The sequence below is a fragment of the Hydra viridissima genome, unplaced genomic scaffold (genome assembly GCF_058129835.1).
Source record: "Hydra viridissima isolate aposymbiotic clone 2 unplaced genomic scaffold, HvirCarnegie_v1 scaffold_18, whole genome shotgun sequence".
Lineage (NCBI taxonomy): Eukaryota > Metazoa > Cnidaria > Hydrozoa > Anthoathecata > Hydridae > Hydra > Hydra viridissima.
In genome coordinates, this window is record NW_028324317.1 from 2,081,304 (window position 1) to 2,107,222 (window position 25,919).

Here is a 25,919-nt window from a genome sequence, read left to right on the forward strand (position 1 = left end):
CGATGATGATAATCAAAATGAAACTTGAAACAGTAGATGAAATATGTCTTGAATTTTTACATTTCACTAAGAAAGTTACTTTCTTTAACGCATCAAATACCCAAATGGACTTCAATGTGATTGATGTTTCAATGCCTATATTTTTGTCGACATGACCGTACCTTGTCATTTTTTTAAAAGGTTTCCATAGAAGATACTAAATTTGAAAATACTCTAATAACTATTCAATGATGCTGACGCTAGCTCCATATTTAAAAAGATTTTTCTTCGTGAGTGTGTATAAAAAGATTATTTATTTATATATTTAGTGAAACCTTCTATACGATATATTCATTTCCCACGCGCAACACCAGCGGTGTTCCGCCTTTAGAAAGAAGTTGCGATGACTAATGCGCATGCGCTGATTAAAACTTCGAAAATACTGCTAATCGGCCATTAAAACAATATAGAAAATATCACGAAGGGCTTATCAACTCAGGAAAATGTCTACAAACGAAAATAAAGACGATTCACTTTACCCAATAGCTGTTCTGATTGATGAACTAAGGAACGAAGATGTTCAGGTTTATATATTTCTACATTTTTTGTTTATATTCATAGAGATATTTATATTTTATTTAGAGGTCAATGAAAATTTCAACTTGAATTTTTTTAGAAATATTTTTTGTATCTATATTTCGTTTCAAAATTTTTTCTTTAATTTGGTACGCTTGAATGTTTTCTAAACGAATATGCAAACTTCTTTATAGATTTTATGCAATCTTTTATATTCTATCTTATTATGTAACATTTTTCATCACTTATTTTTTTTTTTTTTTGTTGTTTTGTAAATATTTCACCAAAGTGATTAATTACAAGAGTTTGAAAGTTTTTTTTTAAAAATATAATCTTTAGCTTTGAAAAATGAATAGATAAGTAACTTTCAAGGTTAAAATGTGTTTAATTTTAATTTTATTACATAACTTTGTCATTCCTTTTAAATAAAATATACAATTTTACTTAAAAGAAGAAACTCATAGCTACTTTTTTAAAAAATAATAATGCTTTAATCTAGTAAACAAATTTTTCCAATTTCAAAGAATTTAGAAAAATTTATCTCAGCAGTGATAAAAAAATATATATGTTTTTAGTGCTTATAAAATTGACATAAATTGTGTCAGTTTTCACAAATAGCCTTACAAGAATATTGCAGTTAAAACAATCCGAATTAAATTTTTTTTTAGTAATCTGCTTAACTAGCTCTGAATTCTCAGGGTTTGAATGCAACAGTTTTTATCATTTTAAAATTTGTGGTTTAATATACAAGTAACTTTAAAAGTTACTCTTAAAGTTATAAATGCTTTTTCATGTTTATTTTATATATGTTTCTATGTCTTCTATGAAAATGTAAGTTAATGTCTGGTTTTTCCTGTTTCTATTTCTAAAGCATTAAAAAGGTTGTTTGACTATTGTTAGTATCTTGCACATCAAGCTATATGTGAACTATCAACATTTGTATATAAGGATGTGTCATAAGCTATGGCAAAAGTCTAAGTAAAGTTATTAAAATTTTTCTAAGTGATAAGAAAATGAGCTAAATTCATTTCATTACTTTTTTAGCTGCGTCTTAACTCGATTAAAAAGTTATCTACAATTGCTCTTGCTCTGGGAGTAGAGCGTACAAGAAGTGAACTAATACCATTTTTAACTGATACAATTTATGATGAAGACGAAGTTTTGCTGGCTTTAGCAGAGCAACTTGCAACATTCACTCCCCTTGTAGGTGGCCCTGAATTTGTCAATTGCTTACTACCCCCATTAGAAAGTCTTGCAACAGTTGAAGAGACAGTAGTACGTGATAAAGCTGTTGACTCATTACGGCAAGTTGCTGCAGATCATTCATCAGCTGATCTTGAAAGTTATTATGTTCCTCTGCTTAAAAGACTTGCACAAGGTATTAAAGTTATCAAGTTAATCAAAGTTTTCAAATTACTCTATTTTTTCAATTTTAAAATTGAGATCGACTGCTGAATTATTTGGTGAATCCGTATTTTTAAATAAAAAATGATAAATTGTATATTACAGAACTGATTGAAATCATTCCCCATGAGAATTTCAGCTTAAAGTGAGATAATCAGGTTTTGAACTCAAAAATTTTCAGTTTTTGCATATTGTATCTAGATTTTTATTCTTCAAAATTCTCAAAACTCAAAAAGGTAAAAAAAATTTACAATCCTGATAATTTATAGAACTTGAGCCAGACAATAAACAAACAAAACATGAAAATATTATTTATTGAGTGAAAATATGTTAGAATTTAAATCATCTTTGTTTACACTCTTCTTCCAAATTTTTAGAGGAAGTTTGAATAGCTGTTTAAAAAATTAGCTTACAATTGTTAAAAAATATGATAAAATAAATATTGCAGAGATTGTTATCTTAAAATTTTTTAGTACCTCTTTGTTAGTTTAAAAGAGGAGCATTTTCTGGGGTATTTATTATAAGGGAAATTGCTGAGGGGCTATTTTCTGTATGGTTTACTTCAGCAGCTTTTCATTAAAGATTTATAAAGTTCTTATTTTTCTTTTTTTAAGGAGACTGGTTTACATCTCGAACATCAGCATGCGGGTTATTTGCTTGCTGCTATCCTCGTGTTGCAACTAGTACAAAAACAGAGCTTCGGAGGTTTTTAATTTTATATCATTTCCTGTTTACTTTTCAGGTCTTTAGATTCATCATTGCCAATCCAATAAGTGTTTGGTAACAAAACTTTGTTAGAAATATTTTTACTACCTATCTTTACCAACTATATGAAATTTCTTTTATCTAGTGCTTTCAAAAACCTATGTTGCGATGATACTCCAATGGTCAGAAGGGCAGCTGCTGGAAAACTTGGTGTATGTATTGTTAAAAAATATTGAGCTTCTCTGTTAAATCATGGTTTTTTTTATTCCTGTTTGTGGCAACCAACATTTGACCAACTATCTATGCTTTTAAGTTAAATAAAACAACTTTTAAGTGCAAAAAAATAATTTTTTTCTGGTTCTCAGAGCAACAATTTTATCATCTATTGCATCATCCCTAGTTTCACTTTTTAACATGTTTTTGATTTAATTTAAGCTTCTTGTTTTCACATTTTGTTGCAAATTTATTTTCATGTTTTGTGATTTTTCTTGTAATAGTGTTAATCAAAATGATTGCACTTTATAATTAATAATTTTTTTTCTTTAAAGGAATTTGTCAAGACTGTTGAAGTAGAATATGTCAAGTCAGAATTGATTCCTTCATTTACAAATCTTGCAAATGATGATCAAGATTCTGTTCGACTTCTTGCTGTAGAAGCTTGTGTAGGCATTGCCGAGGTATTGTCTCCTTCTGATATTGAAACTCTTATTTTGCCATCACTAAGAAATGCAGCTCAGGATAAATCCTGGCGTGTCAGGTACATGGTTGCTGATAAAATAGTAGAACTGCAGAAAGCTGTTGGACCAGAAATCAATAAACAAGAACTAGTACCTGCTTATGCATCACTCTTGAAAGACTGTGAAGCAGAAGTTAAAACAGCAGCTGCACATAAAGTTAAAGGTATTTTTTACTCTACAATCAAGTGTAATAACTTGTTTGTTTGGCTGACATGGAACAGTTTTGTATATAGCTAATCAGTTATAGACATCAAACTGAAAGCTGATTTGACCTAAGTTTTACCTCATACAAAGTTCTGCAGTGTGGAATGAAAAGATATATATTAGTTAAAGAAAATTATAGCATGTATAAGTAGTTTGACCAACTTATCTCATAAAAATCTTTAAAACTTATTTTTGTTTTGTGTTAAAGAGTTCTGTGAAAACCTTCCAGAAGATATTCGTGAGCAATCTATTATGATGACTTTGCTTCCTTGTGTAAAGGTGACAATTTTTAGCATAATTTTTAGTTTTATTATAATTCTTCTTTTAGTTTTAAAGTTTATGATGACTTTTTTGTCATTTTTTTGTATGTTCAAGAAATCTTTTTATATTTAAAGGATTTGGTCATCGATCCCAACATGCATGTGAAGTCAGCGTTGGCTGGTGTTATTATGGGTCTTGCTCCAATGCTAGGAAAAGACAAGTATGATTTTTTTAAATGATATAAGCGTTTGGAGTGTAAAACATAAAATTTCCATAATTAGAAATCTTTAAAAATCTTATAAAAATCTTTTAGAAAATCTTAAAAATCTTAAATCTTAAAAAGTTGTAAAATTTATTATTATTATTTTATTGTTTTAGTACTATTGAGCACCTGTTGCCTCTCTTTTTGACCATGCTGAAGGATGAGGTGAGGAGTCATAGTTTCACAAAACAATAAACAGGTCTTTTATCATTTGCATTGAAGTGTATTTGCATTACTTTAGATTTTTTTTTTTTTAGTTTCCTGATGTTCGCTTAAACATCATCTCAAACTTAGATAATGTCAACCAAGGTCAAAATCCTTTTTTTATTGCTTACATCAAATTTTAAACTATTGATTTTATTATGTGCTGTTTTCTTTACTTAGAAAAAATTGGAGATACTATTTACATTCTATTAATTACAAAGTTAATTCTACTGGATCTGAAAGTTTTACATCAGGACTTTAATTATTTAGTTATCGGAATTCATCAACTTTCACAATCTCTACTTCCTGCCATTATGGAACTTGCTGAAGACCCAAAATGGAGAGTTCGGCTTGCCATTATTGAATATATGCCTTTGTTAGCTGGGCAACTGGTATGAGGTTTTTATTGTTTTTTTAATTTTTATTTTCTAATTTAAGATCTTTTTATAGAGTTTAGTGATTCTTTCTAAAACACTACACCGAGGTAATATCTATTTCCTGACATTTAAAATATTGATTTCTTTTGATAACAGGGAATGCAGTTTTTTGATGAAAAGCTTAGTGCGTTGTGTATGAGCTGGTTGGTTGATCATGGTAATTTTATTTTCTTAATTTTACTGGTCCATGTTATATTTTGAATATCCATTTTTTTCTTTTTTTTTTTTTTGTATTTGTAAATTTTATCTTTTTATATTGTCTTTCGATAGTTTATGCAATCCGTGAAGCTGCTGCTCTCAATCTAAAGAAGCTGGTGGAAAAATTTGGTCTGGAGTGGGCCCAAGTAATTTTTGTTTTCATATCAAAACTCATTTATGTTATTAAATGATCTATGATTAAAATATTTTCACTCATGTTTCAGAGTAATGTCATTCCTAAAGTCCTTGCTATGTCAAAGGACACCAATTATCTTCATCGTATGACGACTTTGTTTGCTATAAATACTATGATTGAAGTGTGCGAACCTGACGTAACATGCAAGCTTATATTGCCAACAGTCCTTAGCTTAGCTAAAGACAGTGTTGCAAATGTTCGCTTCAATGTTGCTAAAACTTTACAAAAGATTGCCCCAACCACTGATACGACGTGCGTTTTTATGCTTTTCTCGTATATTTTTTTACTTTTGTGTTTTTCAATAATTTCTGATGTCTTTATTTGTTGTTTTTTTTTTTTAATTAAGAATATTATAAAATGTTTGATTTACCATCAGGGTTGTTAATGGAACGATCAAGCCATGTTTGACACAGCTTAACCAAGATTCTGATATCGACGTGAAGTATTTTGCAGGCGTGGCACTTTCAGGTAGGTTTTTTTCTTCATTTTATGTATTTTATTCTTATTAAGTTTTTTTTTTTTTTTTTTTTTTTACCAATCTGATCGCTTCTAAATATTTTACCAAATTTTTATAAAATCCTATTAACATTTATTACTTTCATATTTATTTCAGCTTGTTAGCGAAATGCATTCGAACAATCAAAGTCTCTATTAAACTTCTGTATTTAAGATGGCCGAAAATATATAGTAGTTTGCAAGTAATCTTTCTAAACGAAAAAGTTATTTTTCCTTTGGGTTACTAGAAATAATTTTATCTTAATTTTTCCATATTCTTCAAACATTTACATTACGAAATGATTTGATATTTTGTTTATAAACACCTATGTACCATTTGTGCTGAGAATAAATTCCTTCACGATTATCGGTCTTGCTGTCGTTTTAATTGCGAGAAGAAATGACCAATTTGTTAAGAATACTTTTCTGCATGATTGGCTTCACTTGTTATTATTCCAGTAATTAATTGGTCTTTAATTGCTAAAAAATAAATAATTAGTAATTTAAGATCAAAGTTTATTAATAAAACAGGGGGCATGTTTGTATAAATTTAAGCGACTTTCAAAAATAAAATGAATAAATCGTAGTAATAAAAATCTAACTCTTTCAATAATGTGTCTTCCTTCTTTTGTTATTTCTAAGATATTGACTGGTTAATTCTTAGCAGTCAAAGCGCTAATACTAAACCATAATTGCGTAACAAAAATGCTGCATTCCAGTTCTTCCGCGCATACTGTTTTTACTTTTTTACTGCTCGAACACCTGCACATTAAAGAGAACTTTTCAGCACCCACGCGTGATAATTGTCCTTCAAAATAAGATTTATCGTGGAAATATAGTCATATCGTGGAAATATAGATAAGACCACTTAATATGCGCCGAAATTCTGGGTTACGGCTCTATTTTAAGCGAAATTTTTCTCAGCCGCACTCTACAGCTGAAGCATTTTTATAACATGGTTCCTTAATTTAATTTTATCTCTTTCGATTATCTAAATTCTATATATTTATTTGAGTGTGTGTGTGTGTGTGTATACATATACATATATGCTCTTTGACAATATTTGAAAAGGTTTCATTAACACTTTATCTTTGCAAAAGCTATTTACGCTTTATCTTTATTCGTTTTGTTCTTTCGTATTATAGACTTATCATAAATCCTATTTTCCCTCCAAAGTTTTCAACCAATTAATTATTTTACTCCCATTCATTGAAATTAGATTTCATTTTGATAAAGTCAACCAATCAATGCTCAGATTAATAATTCTGTATTTGTATACAAGATAAATAAGTCTGTAGTTTATCTTAAAACACAATATGAATGCAAAAAAATAATGCTATAAACACACACCGCGTGGTGTGTATCAATTATTCAAACATGAAACGATTGTTTTTTTTTAATTGTTCATTTTGTTATAAAAGTTTTATGAAGATCAGTAACTTTAATACGGAAAATATTTTTACAGACATAAAAACACGTGGAACTAGTTTTTAAAGATCAAAGCTTCACCCTCTAACTCTCTAATTTATTTCTATCTAGTTTCTGGGATAAATAGCAGCCATTATTTAGTTTTTAGATTTTTTTAAAAAAAAGGCAAAAAAATTATATCATAACTTAGCTGAAACATCGCAGAAACGGTAAGCAAATAAAGGAAATTTTTTGTCCGACTCATTTATTTGTATTCATTCATTCGCATAATTATGAGTTTTTGTTATAAATAGTATTATTTGTAAGTAATGTGCACTCTGTTCTCAAATGTGCGACCTATTTCTTATAATGCTTATAAATTCTCTATTTCATGAAGCTCTGTTGAATATTTTGTTTTCGCCCTCCTGTAAAAATTTACATTACAGAATCGTGGATATTTTACCATTAATAAATAACGAAAAAATATAATAAATAATACATAAATATTACATAAATATAATAACACAATGTAACAAAAAAAAAAAAAATTTCTGTTTATCAAAGTTTTTTGATGTTTCTTAATTAATTTGAGTATGCTGAGTCTGAATATGACATTGGATTTTTTATTGCATCAATCGTTTGGTCGTAAAAAAAAAAAAAATCAATTAAACATATAATTAATATAAATCGTTTTGCAATCATGTTACATTATATTGTATTGTAACAGTCTCTCACAATCTCAAAAAACACTAAAAGTGAACAGTAGAACGAGGTTTTCTTTTATGAAGTTTCTCGTCATCGCGTATCAAACACCAGATGTAGTCACCCATCATAGCTGCATCCCATCTGCCCTGGTATCTTTTCTCCATTGCAAGAATATCCTGATGGAAACGTTCCCCGTGCTCTTCACTCACATCACCCAAATTTGGTCTGAAAAATTCCAAGTGTGAATGCAGGTAATGCAGCTTTATTGACATTCTGCATTTCATATCTGCGTACCGTACAATTAAGTTTTCCACTATCTCTTTGTAGTTATCACTCTTATTGTTGCCTAAAAAGCTATGAACAACATGTCTAAATGCAGTCCATGCTTCTTTTTCAACAGCAGACATTTTGTCCTCAAGCTCCTTACATGCCAACATAACTTTAATCTGTGGACCAACGAATATACCTGCTGAAATTTTTGCATCTGACACCTTTGGAAACATCTGCCGAATATGCTGGAATGCTGCACTATCTGGGTTTAATGCTTTGACAAATTGTTTGATAAGACCAAGTTTAATGTGAAGGGGTGGTAGTAAGATCTTTTCAACAGGTATCAGAGATTGATTAATAACATTGTGCGAACCAGGCTGTAAATGTTCTCTCACTGGCCACTCACGTCTTGTGAAGTGCTGGTTTGCAGCCCTGCTATCCCATAAACAAAGAAAACACGAGTACTTTGTGTATCCTCCTTGCAGACCGAGAAGAAATGCTAGCATCTTAAAGTCTCCACATACATCCCACTTGTAACTGTCGTAGTTGATTTTCTCAAGCAACAACTTCACGTTCTTATAGTCTTCCTTTAGATGAACGGAATGAGCAACTGGAATCGAAGGAAATCGGTTTCCGTTATGGAGCAAAACTGCCTTTAGACTTCTTGTTGAGCTGTCAATGAATAATCTCCACTCTTCAGGATTGTGAACAATGCCAATGTCATTGAAAAGACCACGAACGTCATGACAATAGCACAGTGATTCTGATACTACATAAAAGTATGCGAATGTTTCATGTCTTTTTCGGTATTTCGAGGTTCTGCAGCTTGGATCTAATAAATTCCATTCTTTCAAACGTGATGTCAGAAGTTCTGCATTTGATTTAGTGAGACCTAAATCTCGTACTAAGTCATCAAGTTCTTGTTGGATAGGGAAATGAGGTGAATCATTCGGTTCCCTGAAATCACAGTCATCATTGAGTTCATCCGGTGAGTCTACTTCAGAATGATATGCAGCTGCTTCTTCGGATTGAGGTGGAGTAGGAACAGGCAATTCATCACTGTGTGGAACTGGTCCAATAGAAGATGGTGTACTTGGATAAACTAGAGTCAGCCTATCTTTCGGTTTTTTATACTTTGAAATGTCAACAATGCAGAAAAAGCAGTCATCATGATGGTTCGTCGGTTCTCTCCATATTCTCGGAATCGCAAAGGGCATTGACTTTCGGATTCCACGCAGCCATCCTTCCAGAGTTGATCTGCAGCTACCACAACTGTAGTGTGGTGCCCACGATTTGTCCTGATCTCCCATAGCCATGCCAAAATAAGCATGATATGCAGTAAAGAATTTTGTACCACTGACAATCTTATGTTTAGCTTGTGTTGGACTAATATAGTAACCACAAACATAACAGAATGAGTCAGGACAAAGCTTGCAGGATCTACTAGACATATTCACCACTTCATGTAACAGTTGTAATTAGTTAAACTGAAAATAAACACACGAATATAGTTAAAATCAGCATATATATATAATGTTTTAATTGCATTACACATATACGAAAACTCCGAAATATACTTTATGCTTTTTCTCAGGAAATCTTGATGATAGAGAAAAACCAATGGTACCACTGAAATCAGCATACAAAAATTATGTAAGAAACATTAAAAAATTAACATAAACAAAAATGTTGTTACATGGTGTAATATATAAATATTATTCATTCAGAAAAACTAATATTGTATTACATAATTAACTTCAAAATAAACCGTAGTTTGTTGAAAAAAAGAAATCGAAAATAAAATTTCAAAGTTTTTTTAGTGTAAACCTTTTCTTTTTCTTTTAATTAAATGTTAATTTTAAATGTAGAAAAAATGCGTTACTATAGCAACTAGTGCTTCAGAAGCAAAGAAATGAAATTCTATTCTAATGTTTAAAAAAAAAAAACATTTTCATGCTTTTTTTTTTTAAAACCACTTATTGAGTTGTAAACTTAAATTAGTTCTGAAGATTTAAATTCACTTAACATTTTACATATATTTTATCATGCTTTTGCTGCATTGGATTTTTATTTAGAAAAACTTGATGTGAAAAGTTATCCAAACATAAAAAAGTTAAAAAATTTGAAGTCAGAAGTTTAAATTTTTCATTTTATGTGCAGGAACCACCGCAAACCGCAGTTTCATTAACTTTCAGTTTTGAAATTTTTTGAAATAGAAATGAAGTCTAAGTTTTCGTTGCTTACTTAGTCAACTTTCTCGATGCACCTGTTAATTGTTTACCCAGAATAAAGAGAATACTTTTCACAGTTCTCAATTTGGGTTTGCATTTGAAACTGCTTTTCTAGCGTGGACCCCGTAAACTCAGTTTTGTTCTTAAATTTTTAACAGTTTTTTCTACCTATTTTTGTGGCATTGCATTTTTAGCAAACTTTATTATTTTTTTTTTTTTGAAGATAAAATAGAGCAGTTTTTTTTGAAGTGATTTTTAAATTTAGCAATTTGGATAGGGAGTTTTGTCACGTGACATTTTATCGCGGAAAATTTGGAATTATCTCGCTAGTTAAATTTGAAAATATAACACAGATTTGTTGCCATCAGTTTGGTATTCTTTATTTTTAACATTCCCTTTAAAAATTTCATATAACAAGAGCACGAAAATTACCGAGATAATGTTTAAATGCAATTATATTCTAACAATTGTTTTAAAGCAAGATTCTCACGATCTTTGTGATGAGATTTTAATGACCGTTCAATTATTTTCTCTTCCGACTTCATTTAAAACTGGTCGTAATAGCTCGCTGCAGGATGCGACTACTAAAATAGTTCATTAATTGTATTGGTATTGTATCGGTATTGAAGAAATGTGAATAAAATGTAGGAAATGCATACAAAGCTTAGATAATTAAGGATTTTAAAAATATTCAGCGATTGCTTTGTATTGAGAAATACTGTCAAGTAAAAATTTAAATTGTTCAATTATGTTTTATTTATCGTTCTGGGTTATCTTTTACTAACAAAGTTATACTCGTGTGAAGTAATGTAAAGTTGAAAGGTTCCAGTGATGGCTAATTAGGAATGAATTAACAGTTATTTTGGGCATTTTAATGAATGCACATCTTATTGAAAGTCATATAAGAATAAGATTTTGTTTTGAGATCGCGCTTTTAACGCATATTGTTCAGAGATCTGGACAAAAGAATGAGTCATGCACTTATTTCTACTTACGAAAAAAAAAATTGCAAACAGATTTTTGAAAGGAAAATCGTTTCTTTTTTAAATTTTACGGTTCTTCTTTAAATCCTGGAACTTTATTAGTAAAATCAAAACCGTGGTCATTGAACATCTTAAAATGTAAATGTCTTCTTATTCTTTACTGCCATTGCCACATTTTGCATGAGGACGTGGTCCAAGAAATAAGCAACCATTGCAATTAAAACAAACAGTATGATAAATATAGCATACACCACTCTAGGTATGGTAATCATATCAAGCTTCTAAAAGCAAAAACAAACTGCTTTAAAAAATTGAAATAAGCCGATAATAATGACAAGTAAGCAAGATATTGGCACTAGATCCAACGAAACTAGGAAACAGCGGTGGAAATTTACGGAACATCGAGGAGACATGCGAGAGAGAACTTTAAAAAAGAAAATACCTCGCTCTTCGGAACAGCATCCACTTCATTAAGACCCTTCCTGGGAAAAAGAACCAACGTCACAGTAATTAAAACAAGGAGAAGAACGATACCAAATGATCCAATGCTATAAAAGATAAAAACGTTGAAATAAAACAGATTTAAGATCTTCATAAAAGAGCAAAAAGAAATTAGTAAAATAAATTATCATTACGGACGTAACGGACGAAAATTTGCGCAACACGAAAACTCACCCTTTTCCTGATCTTGATAAAAACAAACAAGCAGCCATGCCAAAAAACCAGATAAAGCACAATGCGAACAAACCGCTCCCAATCCCGAACACCAAAGCCATTGTCAGGCAACCGACATGTTTCTTTTACGTTTAATAAGGCAAGCTTGGAAAGGCAACTTCGTACATCATAATTGTTAAACACACAGTAGATAAAGAAAAATTAAAAAATTAGAAAAACCCTACTAAGAACCCAAATTGCAAATAACAACTGCAGACAAAATAATTTATCCAAGTTACCAATCAAAATATTACTTTCACCTTAATAAGTACTTAAGCGAAAAGTAATCGAGTTTTTTTCAGCTTAAAGAAACTTTGTGCTGAACTTCATCGTTTTTACAGCGCACTTAATTTTAAAATGAATTGCTGAAACGATTGAGCAGAACGAACCGCAGACAGGCTTTCGTTAAGAAAGTGGCCTCAAACAAAACGACAACAACAAAAAATATGATCTAAAGTCATTAAGTTACCAGGAAAAAATTAGAAAAACGTTAATAAATAATTTCAAAAAAAATTTCTTTTTAAATAAAAATTTAACACTTAAACATTTGATTTCTTTTAGAAAATGTAAAAAATTATTTTTCATCCACACAAACGCATAAATATACATATGTATACCTATATGTGTATATATATATATATATACACATAACTTATATATATACATGCACGTTTACTTTGATATCAGGTATAGAAACACAGATATATCGACATATTTATAAAACTTGAAAAGAAACGCAAATGTTTTTTTCAAAGAACCTTAAAAAATGTTTTTTTTTCCATTTCAAGTTTTAAACTGTTGTATTACTTTGGAATTTTTGATACTAAAAGAAATCACACCATTTCATACTTCAGGTGGCTGTCGTGATGCATGTGGTCAATCTTATCGTGCATTGACAATGGGCGTGACCTACGACTGCTTCCGTCTTTCAATGTCAATTGAAAGTTTCCGATTCGCTGACCATTATCGTTGTCAAGTAACTGACGAGTCGATAGTGACTTGAGAGGAGTTCGAAACGATGTTAAATGAGCGTTATTTGAAGCAATATACTCGGATGATGGTCTTTTGTTATAAACGCTCGTATTAGTTATCATTTTTGAGTCCCAAAAATTTCTTTGGACTGGATTTGAAGAGTGTTCTTTGGAAAAAGACTTTAAAGGGTGTGTAACAGGCGTTACAAAGTTCGAATTATTTGAATTTTCGGGAGACTCAGACCTACTGGACGTAGATCTTAGGTCAGAGTTCATTGGCAACAAAACAGACGTTTCACTATTGTTTTTTAAACGGTAGTCCGTGGAAGTTAAAGATCCTCTGCTCTTTTCTTCAAGATTTTTACTTTGTTGTATTAAAGAAAACGTTCGGTGAACGGGTCCATAGTCTGTAATATCAAGGTCATAGCTGGAATGTCTTTTGTCTATCCCATTTTTAGATTCGTTTTTCAGGGGGTTAGAGAATTTTTGATAGGATTTGGTGTTAAAATTGTGAGAATATTGCGTCACATCGACGCTGCTTAAGCTTTTCGTTTTTAAATGAGAATCTCTGACGTCATTAGACGCAGCTGCTGATATTTTATTAATCTCGTTCGTGAGTTCTTTAACATACGTCGATCTCGATTGCCCTGTTTTACTGATAAGACTAGACGGACCGTTGATGAGATTACTTTTTGAGGATTCAGTTGGTCTTGAAATTGGATTGAAATTCTCCGGATTGCTTTGAGTTTGGTTATTGTCAATATATCTTGCTTTAACAAGTGTAATACCATTTAAAGGATCTTGCCTAATATTAGTGTTGTTTTGCTTCATTCTCTCTTCAGTAGACCTCACCAGTACACTTTGCTTGTTGACCGAGTGTTCTTTTTGCGAATTGTCAGACGACTCGATCAAGGGTCTATATACACCAAGATTAAGCTGATTATTTAGATGAGTCACTGGTTTTTCATCAAAATTGGTTAAAGATTTTTTGGATAACTCGTTTTTTTTTGTAATATACGATTGAGAGTCTAAAGAAATCGTTCTCAGGCTTCTTAAATCGCTGCTAATGACGCCATCTGCTGTTTTTTGAACCGATGAGTTAACAGTCTGAATTGGTTGTTCAGCGTTTGAGGGAGTTTTTGGTATATGCGTTTCAAGTTTATTTTCTTGTAGATCATTTAACGAAGTTCTCGAAGAGTGAAGTGAGTTGGACCGCGACTTACTAGCAGAACTGGATTTTCTGTTTGCTAATAAAGGATGAATCACTGAGACATTAGGTGGGTGAGACAAAGCCGCACTTTGCTGTATTTTCTCGTTACCATATTGAAAACTAGCACCGTTTGAAGTGGAAACATCTGCAGTTGGAGAACGAGGGGAAGCTACTAGTTGAAAAGCACTTCCAAACGTCTTTGATGTCGTAGAACAACTTAAGTCTACGGTAGGTTGAAGATTTTCTGAAAGTTCGATCGATGAATCCACGTGTACATTATGTTGGTAGAACAAAGGCGAAAGTGTTCTCAAAGGAGATTTATTTTCTCGATATGACAAAGAAACTCTTGAAGTTGGTTGATCGTTTGAGTGATTGGTTTTTAATTCGCCATCGATCTTATCGATGGAGCTACATTCTAAACTTCCCCTCTTTGAAGAACCGTTGTTAAATAATAATTTATTTTCCCCAGGTGAAAGAGAACGTGTTTTTTTGATCGGTAAATTATCATCGTTAGTATATGTAAACGATCGATGTTTCCGCTCAGGAGATACTCGCTGATCATTCTTTTCTTGAGTGACGACATCTAAAGTATTCGTATACTTGTTCTTTTCTAATACATTATCTTCAGACTGAATGGAAACGCTTTTAAAGAGTCTAACTTTAGGTTCGGATACTTTTGAGTCGACAACAGTGGAATTTTCGGACAAATCGTGCTTATTAAAAGCTGTTTTTGGTAAATCACTATTAGCAATTAGGTCAGAACCAGAAACTCCAAGGTACTTCTTACTAACAACTTCTATAGCTGACATGATCGAAGAATCGTCATCATCACTTTCTTTGGAACAAAAATCTCCTTTCATTAAATCGTTTACAGAAGAGTGATCTACCGAGATAGATTGTAAAGATGCCCTTTGACGCTGTTTAACATCCGGTACTTTTTCCTTTTTTTGCAGGTTATCCACTGAAGCTGTATATTGTAGAGAAGGATGCTCTATCTGTTTTTTACGAAGATCGTGAATATCTACCTCACTTAGTGAACGTTGAGGAGAGCTGATCAACTTGTATACATTGGGATGTTTTACTTTTTCCACTGATTGACTCGGACTAGTTGATTTAGCACGCGAAAACAACCCGAGCCACTTGCGACTTCGTTTAGGAGACATTGTAATGTTGGGGGTTTGAAGCGCGGCAACGTCTGCTGAAAATCGTTGATTTGTTAAAAACACAGCTTTACTTCGAGCCTGAGCCTCTTCAAGAGATAATAGAGTGGGCAGAGGGGATATTGGTGAAGCAGCCACGCTTCGAGGCTGCACAGTTGAATGGAATTTAGGAAAAGTACTGTTAGAAGCTAAAACGGTTAAAAAAGTTTTGTGTTAAAAATGTGCTGCATTTGATAACAATACGACAAACGAAAAGCGAATGAAAACTTACACGAGCAGCTCCCAGTTGATGGAGAATACGACGGTTTGCGAACATTTACAGTGCGTACACGTTCGCGTGCTTCTTCCAACGAAATCAACTTTGCGACGGCATTTGCTTGGAAAATGCGGGAAACCGATCCAGAAATAGATTTGCGAGGTTCTGAAAAAAAAAAAATTAACTTGAGTAAAACAACAACACGAATTGAAGTCTACAACTAAAGTGATATTCGAATCCAGAAAATATTAATAATTAACCATCTGGTTGATCCTGCTCTTCATTCTCAGGGTAATAAGCGATAGCAGCAGAGGCGATATTTTTATCAAAGAAAACGTCCACGTTTTGAATCATGTATTCTACTATGATTGCTTGAGTGCGAAACTCAGCCAAAGCAGCAACTGAGTCGTCAACGTTTAATCTGATGAAAATTAAGCAAAAGAATAGCAACGAAAAAAAAAGTACACACGACGAGCATATGTTACATAAGATTTTTAAAATATCTACTTTTAAAGTATCTTCTTTAAATGAGGAAAACATATTTGGCTCACCTAAGCAAATTAGGAGCCCAAACAATGGCCAAGTTTTTTGCCGTCATATTTGTCTCCTTACAACGCTGTGCACAAAAATTCAAATGTCGAAACAAATAGTGCATGGTCCTACACAAAAAAACTAATTGAGGTACAAAATCCAAAACGTTGGTCTAAAGTTCGTTATAAAAGCTGATTATTCTATTGACATAAGAGTTCCAATTGTTAATATTTACCTTTAACAATACCTGTAACAATACCTGTAATTACCTGTAATGGGGAGGAGGAAGTCTTTGGATTACATGATGAAAAGCGACTGTTTTCTCAGTTTCATCCTCTTTATTTATAGCAGCCTAAAGAATTTGATCCAAAAAATTGAGAGAATCGTATAGCAAATTTGGCCATTTAAAAAAAAAAAAAAAAAAAAAAAAAAGTATAGATAAAGTTTGGAGAAACTGCTTTTAAATATCCCTTAACAACAGAGTAAATGTATAGAAATGAAAACATAAACAAGGAATAAAAACATATAAAAAGGAATAAAAGGTTTAAAAAAATAGTTTTTTCCAAGTATAATTGAAAAAGTATATAAATATCAAAAGTTAACACTTACAACAAACTTTGCATAAAGTTCATATGTAAAAAGTGGATTTGGTAACTCCCTACAATATACATACATACATACCATACATACATACATACATACATACATACATACATACATACATACATACATACATACATACATACATACATACATACATACATACATACATACATACATACATACATACATATATAAAATAAAATAAAAACTTGAAAAAAAGTTAACAGTTGTCACAAGGTACTACCTAAAGTAAGTTTTCAGAAGGGATGATATACAATGTATATCATTTAGGAATTTTGAATCATTCAAATTTGGTGGTTCCTCTTCACTGTCAAATGCAACCCTTAAAATAAAAAAAGATAACCAAATTGTTTTTTCTTATTACTTTCTTATCTTTTTTTTTTTTATCACATAATGAAATGAAATAATTTTTAAAAATAATATCACATAGTGAATCACATGATCTGTTTTCTAATACTCTAATAGACATGAATATTAAAAATATTGACAGATAATAAATATATAAGTATCAAATAATAATTATAATCTATATAATCATCAGCATCTTTTAAAAATTGTTTCACCTCAACTTAAGGATATTTGATGTAATCCCTGATAATCTGTAAATTCCATCAACAATTCCATGCTCCTCAATCACATCAGAACACATTTGTAAAACAATAGGGATATCACGCCCGGTTAGAGCTAAATACTCTCCGAGATCACATCCAAAAACACGTTCACGCAGAATGCCATGCTGCATAAGTTCATCTTTACTAGGACGTGATTTGAAAAAAAAACGAAGAAAACTAACTAACTTTCCACGGCGTTTGATCACCGGTTTAGATTGAAGGCGAGAGATAATTTTATCATTGACATCTTTTTCACCAAGAACTTCGATGCAATTAGATGGAAAAAATCCAACCTGTTAATGAATTATTGTTACAAAAATCCTAACACCATTAACATATATATGTATATATGTATATATGTATATATGTATATATATATATATCACAATACTATCACTTTTTCTACCAACAATATATATATATATACATATATATATATATATATATATATATATATATATATATATATATATATATATATATATATATATATATATATTATATATATATACATATATATACATACATATATACATATATACATATATATATACATATATATATATACATATATATATATATATATATTCATATATATATACATATATATATATATATATATACATATATATATATATATATATATATATATATATATATATATATATATATATATATATATATATATATATATATATATATATATATATATATATTGTTGGTAGAAAAAGTGATAGTATTGTGATCATGGTTAATGAATATATATATTTTTAAATATTTTTCAATAATTATTTAAGCATTAAAAAAATGTCGGACATATAAATAGTAGAATTGATTTTTTTATTTTATATTGTAAATAATTAATTTTAAAAATAATCAGTGATAAAAATTAATAAAGGAATAGGAAAAATTTAACAATTAATCACAAAGCCACTGGTTTTTTTGTTTCAGTTTTGCACCTATTTGGCAAATGAAATATTAAGACAGAGAGATTTTTGGGCCTGCTGTGTAGCCAACTGTGTTAACACTTAAACAAAAAAATGAGCTTATTGGAAACCAGACATTATTGCTAACTCAGAAAACAGTTATATAACTTTTAGGGTTCGGAAATTCTAATATAATTATAAGTTTAAACATCTATAGATTAAACTCTAGGTTTTATTTTAAAATTTTATAAACATTTTATTTACCTCAAAACCTTTTTTTCCTCTCCACCATATTGTTTCTTCAACATGAGGCATATCAATAATGGATAAAAACTCACCAACATCCAATGTCATTTCATCAGGTGCTTGAGCTTGATAACGCTTGATAACTCGCCCAGCTGCTATTGCTGGAACATTTAATGCAGAATCATCAGCTTCCATGACAACAAGGTGATTCCCATGGTTATCAAGCTATTAAAAAACATTTTTTTAAAAAAACATAAAAATAACAAAATATAGAAGTAAAATAAGTAAAAAAAAAAAAAAAAAAAAAACCTCTAGCCAATTTAAAACTGGCCCACAGTTTATATTGTTTCCTGACACATCTGAAAAACGTCTCACATAGGTTTGAAGTAATTGCACCATTTCCTTTAAGAACAAAAAATATTTTAAAAAAAAGTTAGGTTTGAAAAACTGTTACAAGATACAAGTACTTGATTTTAATACTTTTTACTTACAAATGATGCAGACTCGCCGTCTTCTAGTTCTTTTAAAGGTGGCAACTTACTGTATCTTCTGTCATAAAGACACCTTAAAAGGATTATTTGAGCTCGAATAAATGAAAATTTTATGCAACATTTATATTATATTTGGATTATTATAACAGAGTAAAAAGTTCCTACAAATCACAATAAAAATTTTTATCATGACAATATAAGTTTCTTTTATTGTGTTAAACTGGTTACCCATCTCAAAAAAAATGTAAAAAAAGTTGGAAGTTATTAATGTTAAACTAGTATCAAAAAAAAAAAACAGTTAGGTAGTTATAATTTTTTGATATACACTGTAATTTCTAGTACTTTAACTTTAATGAAAATTACCCATTTTAATGCATATATGTAAAAAAAAAAAAAAGTAAAAGAAACCTGTGTAACTGCCGATCTAAACCAACAAAATCATCATAACTTCGTTTCAAAGTCCACGATTCTTTGCTAACTACTTCAACCTAAAAGCAAAATAGAATTGGAGTTTTTTTTATTCAGCAAAGAATAAAAATGTGTTGTTTTTTTTTTTTAAATCTTTGAAATCTATTTAAAAGCTTGTTTCCTCAGCCTCTTAATGCTCATGCTCAAATTAACTCAAGAAATGCACACTTTTGAGTTTATACAAGTGTCAACACTTTTTGTATAATTATAATAATCAGAATTGAACTAGCTCAAGCAAAAAAATGAAAAATATGCACTTATTTCATAATTATATAAGAGAGGATTGTTTATTGAATTTTGACACTTTTATTTGTTATTAATAAGTTTTGTAATTTTGAATGCCAAAAATATTGTTTTTTCTCTTTCAATCAAATAAATATTGGCAGAAGAAATTAATAAACACATAAGCTAATCTTTTATAAAAATTTTATTTTTTAAATACTGATGATAAATGACCACCTTTACTTAACTATGTCTAGATAATCATGTTAGTAAATGCAACATACATACATACATACATACATACATACATACATACATACATACATACATACATACATACATACATACATACATACATACATACATACATACATACATACATACATACATACACAGATACATATATGTGTGTATATAAATATTTCTTTTTAAAAAATGCCGCTAAAAAAACAAATCCGGAATTTCAATCATAACTATTTGAAAGTCTAATACAAACTATATTTGGCCAAACATGTAAAAAAATTCCTAAATATACAAACAAAAAATAAAAAAATAACAATAGAACATACTGCAAATATTTGCCACGATCCAAAACTAGACAGCTGTGTACTTTGGTCTATGTCCAGACTGATCTAAATATTTTTTAAAAAACACATTTCAAAACAAAACAAAATTTAACTGAAGTTAACTTAAGATTGTAAATATAATGATTATAAGATTGCACTTTATGGATTTAAAATAATGATTTTATTAAATTTCAATTAATTACAGCTATGTATAGTATTTTAAAACTACAAAAAATATCTACTGATATCCACTATATGCTAATGTAAATTTCAATACAATAATTTAAAAAAAAAAAAAAAAGTTTCTTAAATAAAAAGATTTAGAATTTTATTTTGATTTTCTTCCAAAAATTAAAAATCTTTACTAAGGATACTAAGAAGGAAGTTACAATTAAAGAATAATTGAATTAAAGTATACTAAATATATGTTAAGAAGTAATTAAATACTAAAATGTAATTAAAGTATATTAAATATATGTTAAGAACTAATTATATACTAAAATGCAATTAAGGAAAATATAGTTCCACTTATATTCAACAAGGAGTTAATTGTGCTATCAGAAAAAAACAGTAAAAGAGTAAAAACTAAAGAAATAATTCTAAATGTTTTTTAAAGTATTATTTATAAAGCATCTAACTATTTAAAAAGCATGTGTTTTTTTAAAAACACATTCATAAAAGAAAAACCTCCTTAAAACATTTCCATTTTTGTATTATAATTGTACTTTATTATTGGATTTTGCACTCAAGTCATTCATCAAATGAATAAGAAATAGGAACCCACATTTACATGTAATAATATCAAACCTTTCTATATGAAGTGCAGTTTTTCACATTTCATTTTTATTGTTTAAAACCTTTTAAAAAAAAGTGTCCCTTTAAAAGTTTTTTCCTTTAATCTCAATGAACTGTTTATTGACTAATTAGCTGAGTAAATATTTAATTGCTTATCAGGTATGAAAAAACTTCACAATTGTTAAAACAAAAATGTCACCTATAATCTGATTAATGCAACAATAAAATGGACTGCACAAATGAAAATTATTTTTATCTTAAAAATTAACACTTAATAAAAATTCTAAACAATATAACTAGAAACACAGTGATATTGATTTTTAAAATGTCATTTTTTTTTATATTTATTCAATTTTTTATGTGATTCACATCACATAAAAAATTGAATAAATGAGAAATGAATTTCATGGGCATGAATTTACAAAAGGATAATTACATACTGTAATAGTGCCGCCAAAATCAACATTACTGTAATGGAAATGTGACATTTCTTCTATGCGAGGAAAGCGAGAATCCTGACCACCAATGTTCCTGAAAAAAATCAGGCATTTAAATTCTTGTTTTATAAACAAAAAAATTTGCAAAAAATTTTAAGAATTTTAGCACAAAGTTTGATTTGAAAAAATGAAAAATATTTTTCACAGATATTTTGAATCATATATTTCTCATAGAAAAGATGAGAAAAAAGCACATTGAACAATCAAGTCAAAGCAGGATGTTAACTTGTTAACTTTATTTTACTGTGTAAAATGCAAATAATAATAATAATAAATAATAATAATAAATAATAATAATAATAATAATAATAATAATAATAATAATAATAATAATAATAATGATAATAATAATAATAATAATAATAATAATAATAATAATAATAATAATAATAATAATAATAATAATAATAATAATAATAATAATAATAATAATAATGATAATAATAATAATAAATAATAATAATAATAATAATAATAAATAATAATAATAATAATAATAATAATAATAATAATAATAATAATAATAATAATAATAATAATAATAATAATGATAATAATAATAAATAACAATAATAACAAAAACGATAAGAAGAAAAAGAATAATATAGAATAAGAACAACAACAACAACAACAAATAATAACCATACATGTATGGTTGGACCATACCATATGAAAAGTACTATGACTGTACATGCCATTTATTAGTAAACATTTACATATTGACACAAACATTTGTGGCTAAAAAAACACCTGTGAATCTGTGTATTACATACACATTTTATCCAGTACCAAGCAGGTTAAAAAAGTTTGTTTGGATGTCACTTTTAAACTATTTTTTTTATTGCAATATAAAATTTGAGCTTATAATGTTAAATTGACTAAAAATCTAAAACTTTTGTATTTACTTCAAAAACACAAAATTTTTTTATCTTTCTAATTTTAATTTTAATCTAATTCTAATTTTATCCATTATAATAGAAAATATGAAGAAAATCTGTAACTTAATTACATTTGTAGCAATTATACTAAATTATACTAAATTATACTAGATTATACTAAATTATATTAAATCTTTGAAACAATGTTGATGCAAATTCAGATTGCAAATATTTCCCACTTGTAAGGATTGTGTTATTTCCATATAAAAGTCTTCTATCTATAAAAGATATGCTGCAAATTTTAAAAGTGCATCTTACAGTTTTCTGCTCACCTCAAATGATCTTCAAACGTATTTTCTGTTGTAAGTTTTTTTTTTCTGTACCAAAAATTGAAGGAAACTTTCATGGTATTCTTTATGCCTATCATCTTTAATATTTACGATCTACCATCTTTAATATTTATAATATTTAACATTTACACCATCTATTCATATATTCATATTGGGCAACTGCAACTTACACTCAAATAAAAACTGCTGATTTTTTTATGAAAAAATTTCATTGCAAAAAAAAAATTTTTTTTCTTTCAAATAACACTAGCTTCAACAATGTTACTAACTTTTAGAAATATTTTAAACATAAATATTAATTTTTCACAAAGTATTGAAATAAGCTAAACTATCATTTATGCAAAGAACACTAATAAATAATAATAAAATTTTCCATATACTTTTAATGAAAAAAATGTTTAAAAAGATGTCAAATGAAGTAAAACTTGATACTTTAAACCTCATAAAAACTTTTTATAAACAATGAGTGGCAATATTTGTTCTTAGATTATGACTGAAGAATTGCAAAATTGTCATTCAACGCCATTTTTTCACAAAACTGTATAATAAAATCTCTATTATAAAAAAAAATAATCAAGAAACCCATCTTTAATTTGGAGTTCTTAGTGGACTTTTCATTTATTAGAAATAAAAAAAAAAACTTGTAAAAAAATTTTGAACTTTTGTTTTAACAGCAATAATTTCAAATATAAATTTAAAAATATCTCATAAATTATTCAAAATATAATCTTGTTGTCCAATTCAGATCCTTATCATAATTTTAAAGAAAAACCAACAAATGATTTATTCTTTTTATAAATGCCTATAGAAGTTAATGCAAAAAAAACCTCCTTCATTAAATATAGTTCTTTAAATTCGTTTATTAAATTCATTATAAATTCTTTGTTGTTAATAAATTCATTAAAAATTTGTTATAATTTCAATAACACAAAAAAAAAGAAGCTAATACCCAACTGCAAAGATCCATACATATATAAATACATACATACATACATACACACATACATACATACATACATACATACATACATACATACATACATACATACATACATACATACATACATACATACACATACATATATATACATATGTATATATACATGCATAAATATTTATACACATACATATATACATCAAATAGATATTTATACATACATGTATATGTATACATATGTATGTGTGTATATATATACATATATATACATATATATATATGTATATATATACATATATACATATATATGTATATATAAGTATATATATACATATATATACATATATATATGTATGTATATGTATATATACATATTATATATATATATAATATATATATAATATACATATATATTATATATATATATATATATATATATATATATATATATATATATATATATATATATATATATATATATGAATTTATATGTATATGTAAAAAAAAAGTGAGAACTTACTGTGTAATGGACAAGATGGATACTTGAGGCTGCTCTTTCAAAGAATCTGTGAACTTACACTAAAACATTAATTGTTAAAATCTTATGGTCATTGAACATAAGACAAAAAAACATAAAAAAGTGAAATAAAGAAGCTTAACAAGAATGATACTTTTTGTCGCATTTCATTTCCATTTCTTACAATAAAAATAATTCAATTACCCATTCCCTCCTATACAAAGATTTATATTTTTACTCCTGTTTCCTCAAATTCCCATTCCCATACCATTATTACAAAACAATTAACAATTAAAACAATTAACTATTACTCATGAGAGAAATTTCTTAGATTTAAACAAGTAAAATTATAGATTAAAAATTATTACAATGTATTGAAAGTAACCAAAGCAACAAAAAAATTTCCATTCAAAGTCCAATTTCTGACCTCACGATTTTAAATGATTGGATTTTTAAAATTTCAAAAATTCCCAAATATTCGCATACAAGAAATGGGATTTAAGTATATAAATATAAAAGTGAAATTATTTATTACAAGCATTCTTATGATATATTTAAATGCATATACCCATGAACAACAGACTTTATAAGACACATAAAGTTTTATATGAAATAAACTTTAATATGTTTAAACCTTAGAGTTACTAAGTAGAGGGGTATCATCATCATGCAAATAGCTTTGTCGTTTAGAGTTCATGCGTGAATCTACAGCTAGCCGCATTAGCTTCTTGTTGACACTGTGTACATTAAAAAATTACTTTAAATTAAAGAAGATATAATTATATATGTATAACATATATTGTAATATACACACATATGCATGCATACACACAGATAAACACTTTAATACTTTAACAAAAGATATACTATTTTTTCTAGTTAGTTTTCACTAAGAGTATGATGGATTAATTTAAAAACTGTCTGGTAACCATATTATTAAAACAGATTTACAGATAATAGAAAGGCAGTATACATTGGAAAACAATAATAGAATAATAAAAATATTTAAAAAATCATTTATTGAAAATATTTTTAAAATACAAACAATTTCATTTAATTATTCAAACAGTAATACTGGATCTATCAAATACTCATATGAATGGTAGATGATTTCCTTAATTTGAAGTTATTAACATATTGAACAAATTACATAAAATATATTTAGACATACCTTGTCCAATTCACATCTCGTATATTGCTAATTTCTTGGCTGTCAAGTCCATCATCAAGGACACTTTTATGGTTTTCACAATAGTCCATCTTTGGTTCACTTACTGCATTCTGCGAAAGCACCTTCATTATGATGCTCAGATTTTATTTTATGAGATTTACATACCAAAGATGTGATAATTGACTTGATGTCATATAAAATACTTATATTTTGTAATTCATTATAGACTTAAAAAAAAGAAAAAGTTAATTGTTGCAGTTATTATTACTTTTCATACCACTAATATTTTTCAATTTAAAAATTTTTAAATTTGTGTTATTCATAATTTGAATCAACATTAAAAACCACATTTATTTATAAAATAAGTAAGGTAAAATTTAACAACACCAAACAAAAACAAAGATTGTCCAAACAATCAACAAGAATTAAAAATATTTATGAAAATTATGCCTAAAAATACCACATAATTTACAAAGTAATGTCACAATGCTGCAAATTATGTTTGAAGTAATAATGTGATCTGA

The 25,919-nt window shown here is 28.3% G+C and overlaps 3 protein-coding genes across 4 annotated transcripts; 1 reads left to right on the forward strand and 2 right to left on the reverse strand.

The window, feature by feature from the left end:
- The first annotated feature begins 326 nt into the window (after window positions 1–326).
- LOC145181013 (uncharacterized) lies at window positions 327–6,030 on the forward strand. The gene is made up of 15 exons (XM_090074916.1): window positions 327–563; window positions 1,600–1,933; window positions 2,574–2,664; window positions 2,810–2,876; window positions 3,213–3,564; window positions 3,814–3,884; window positions 4,001–4,086; window positions 4,245–4,293; window positions 4,386–4,437; window positions 4,603–4,724; window positions 4,866–4,926; window positions 5,040–5,113; window positions 5,192–5,415; window positions 5,540–5,631; window positions 5,777–6,030. Exons 1-15 carry the CDS (start codon window positions 483–485, stop codon window positions 5,782–5,784), a joined length of 1,764 nt encoding a protein of 587 aa, XP_089931042.1. The 5' UTR covers window positions 327–482; the 3' UTR covers window positions 5,785–6,030.
- A 5,258-nt stretch (window positions 6,031–11,288) lies between these two features.
- LOC145181963 (uncharacterized) lies at window positions 11,289–12,138 on the reverse strand. The gene is made up of 3 exons (XM_080057177.2): window positions 11,930–12,138; window positions 11,697–11,802; window positions 11,289–11,535 (listed from the first exon to the last, which is right to left on the reverse strand). The coding sequence occupies exons 1-3, from the start codon at window positions 12,028–12,030 to the stop codon at window positions 11,386–11,388; spliced, it is 357 nt and encodes a 118-aa protein (XP_079913303.2). The 5' UTR covers window positions 12,031–12,138; the 3' UTR covers window positions 11,289–11,385.
- Window positions 12,139–12,622: 484 nt separating this feature from the next.
- On the reverse strand, window positions 12,623–25,628 carry LOC145181948 (uncharacterized). 2 transcript variants are annotated; one of them, XM_090074896.1, is made up of 17 exons: window positions 25,396–25,628; window positions 24,859–24,961; window positions 24,228–24,286; window positions 21,486–21,576; window positions 20,254–20,316; window positions 19,403–19,482; window positions 18,995–19,067; window positions 18,813–18,905; window positions 18,522–18,728; window positions 17,284–17,624; window positions 16,944–17,042; window positions 16,706–16,754; window positions 16,366–16,448; window positions 16,117–16,224; window positions 15,826–15,986; window positions 15,581–15,730; window positions 12,623–15,497 (listed from the first exon to the last, which is right to left on the reverse strand). In XM_090074896.1, exons 1-17 carry the CDS (start codon window positions 25,521–25,523, stop codon window positions 12,802–12,804), a joined length of 4,584 nt encoding a protein of 1,527 aa, XP_089931022.1. In that variant the 5' UTR covers window positions 25,524–25,628; the 3' UTR covers window positions 12,623–12,801. The 2 variants fall into 2 exon arrangements, with proteins under 2 accessions (XP_089931022.1, XP_089931023.1); XM_090074897.1 differs by lacking the exons at window positions 24,228–24,286; window positions 24,859–24,961; window positions 25,396–25,628 and adding an exon at window positions 22,753–22,873.
- Between the last annotated feature and the right edge of the window lie 291 nt (window positions 25,629–25,919).

Bases quoted from the DNA above. Each gene is read 5' to 3' on its own strand.
- LOC145181013 (XM_090074916.1), top strand. From the start codon at position 483: ATGTCTACAAACGAAAATAAAGACGATTCACTTTACCCAATAGCTGTT. The intron at 4,294-4,385 runs GTGAGGAGTCAT...TTTTTTTTTTAG, and splicing joins TGACCATGCTGAAGGATGAG to TTTCCTGATGTTCGCTTAAA. The intron at 4,725-4,865 runs GTATGAGGTTTT...TTTTGATAACAG, and splicing joins CTTTGTTAGCTGGGCAACTG to GGAATGCAGTTTTTTGATGA.
- LOC145181963 (XM_080057177.2), bottom strand. From the start codon at position 12,030: ATGGCTTTGGTGTTCGGGATTGGGAGCGGTTTGTTCGCATTGTGCTTT. The intron at 11,803-11,929 runs GTGAGTTTTCGT...TATCTTTTATAG, and splicing joins TTATCAAGATCAGGAAAAGG to CATTGGATCATTTGGTATCG. The intron at 11,536-11,696 runs GTATTTTCTTTT...TTTTGCTTTTAG, and splicing joins ATGCTGTTCCGAAGAGCGAG to AAGCTTGATATGATTACCAT.
- LOC145181948 (XM_090074896.1), bottom strand. From the start codon at position 25,523: ATGAAGGTGCTTTCGCAGAATGCAGTAAGTGAACCAAAGATGGACTAT. The intron at 24,962-25,395 runs GTATGTCTAAAT...TAATGTACACAG, and splicing joins CGAGATGTGAATTGGACAAG to TGTCAACAAGAAGCTAATGC. The intron at 20,317-21,485 runs GTATGTAATTAT...AAAAATATTTAG, and splicing joins ATTTTGGCGGCACTATTACA to ATCAGTCTGGACATAGACCA.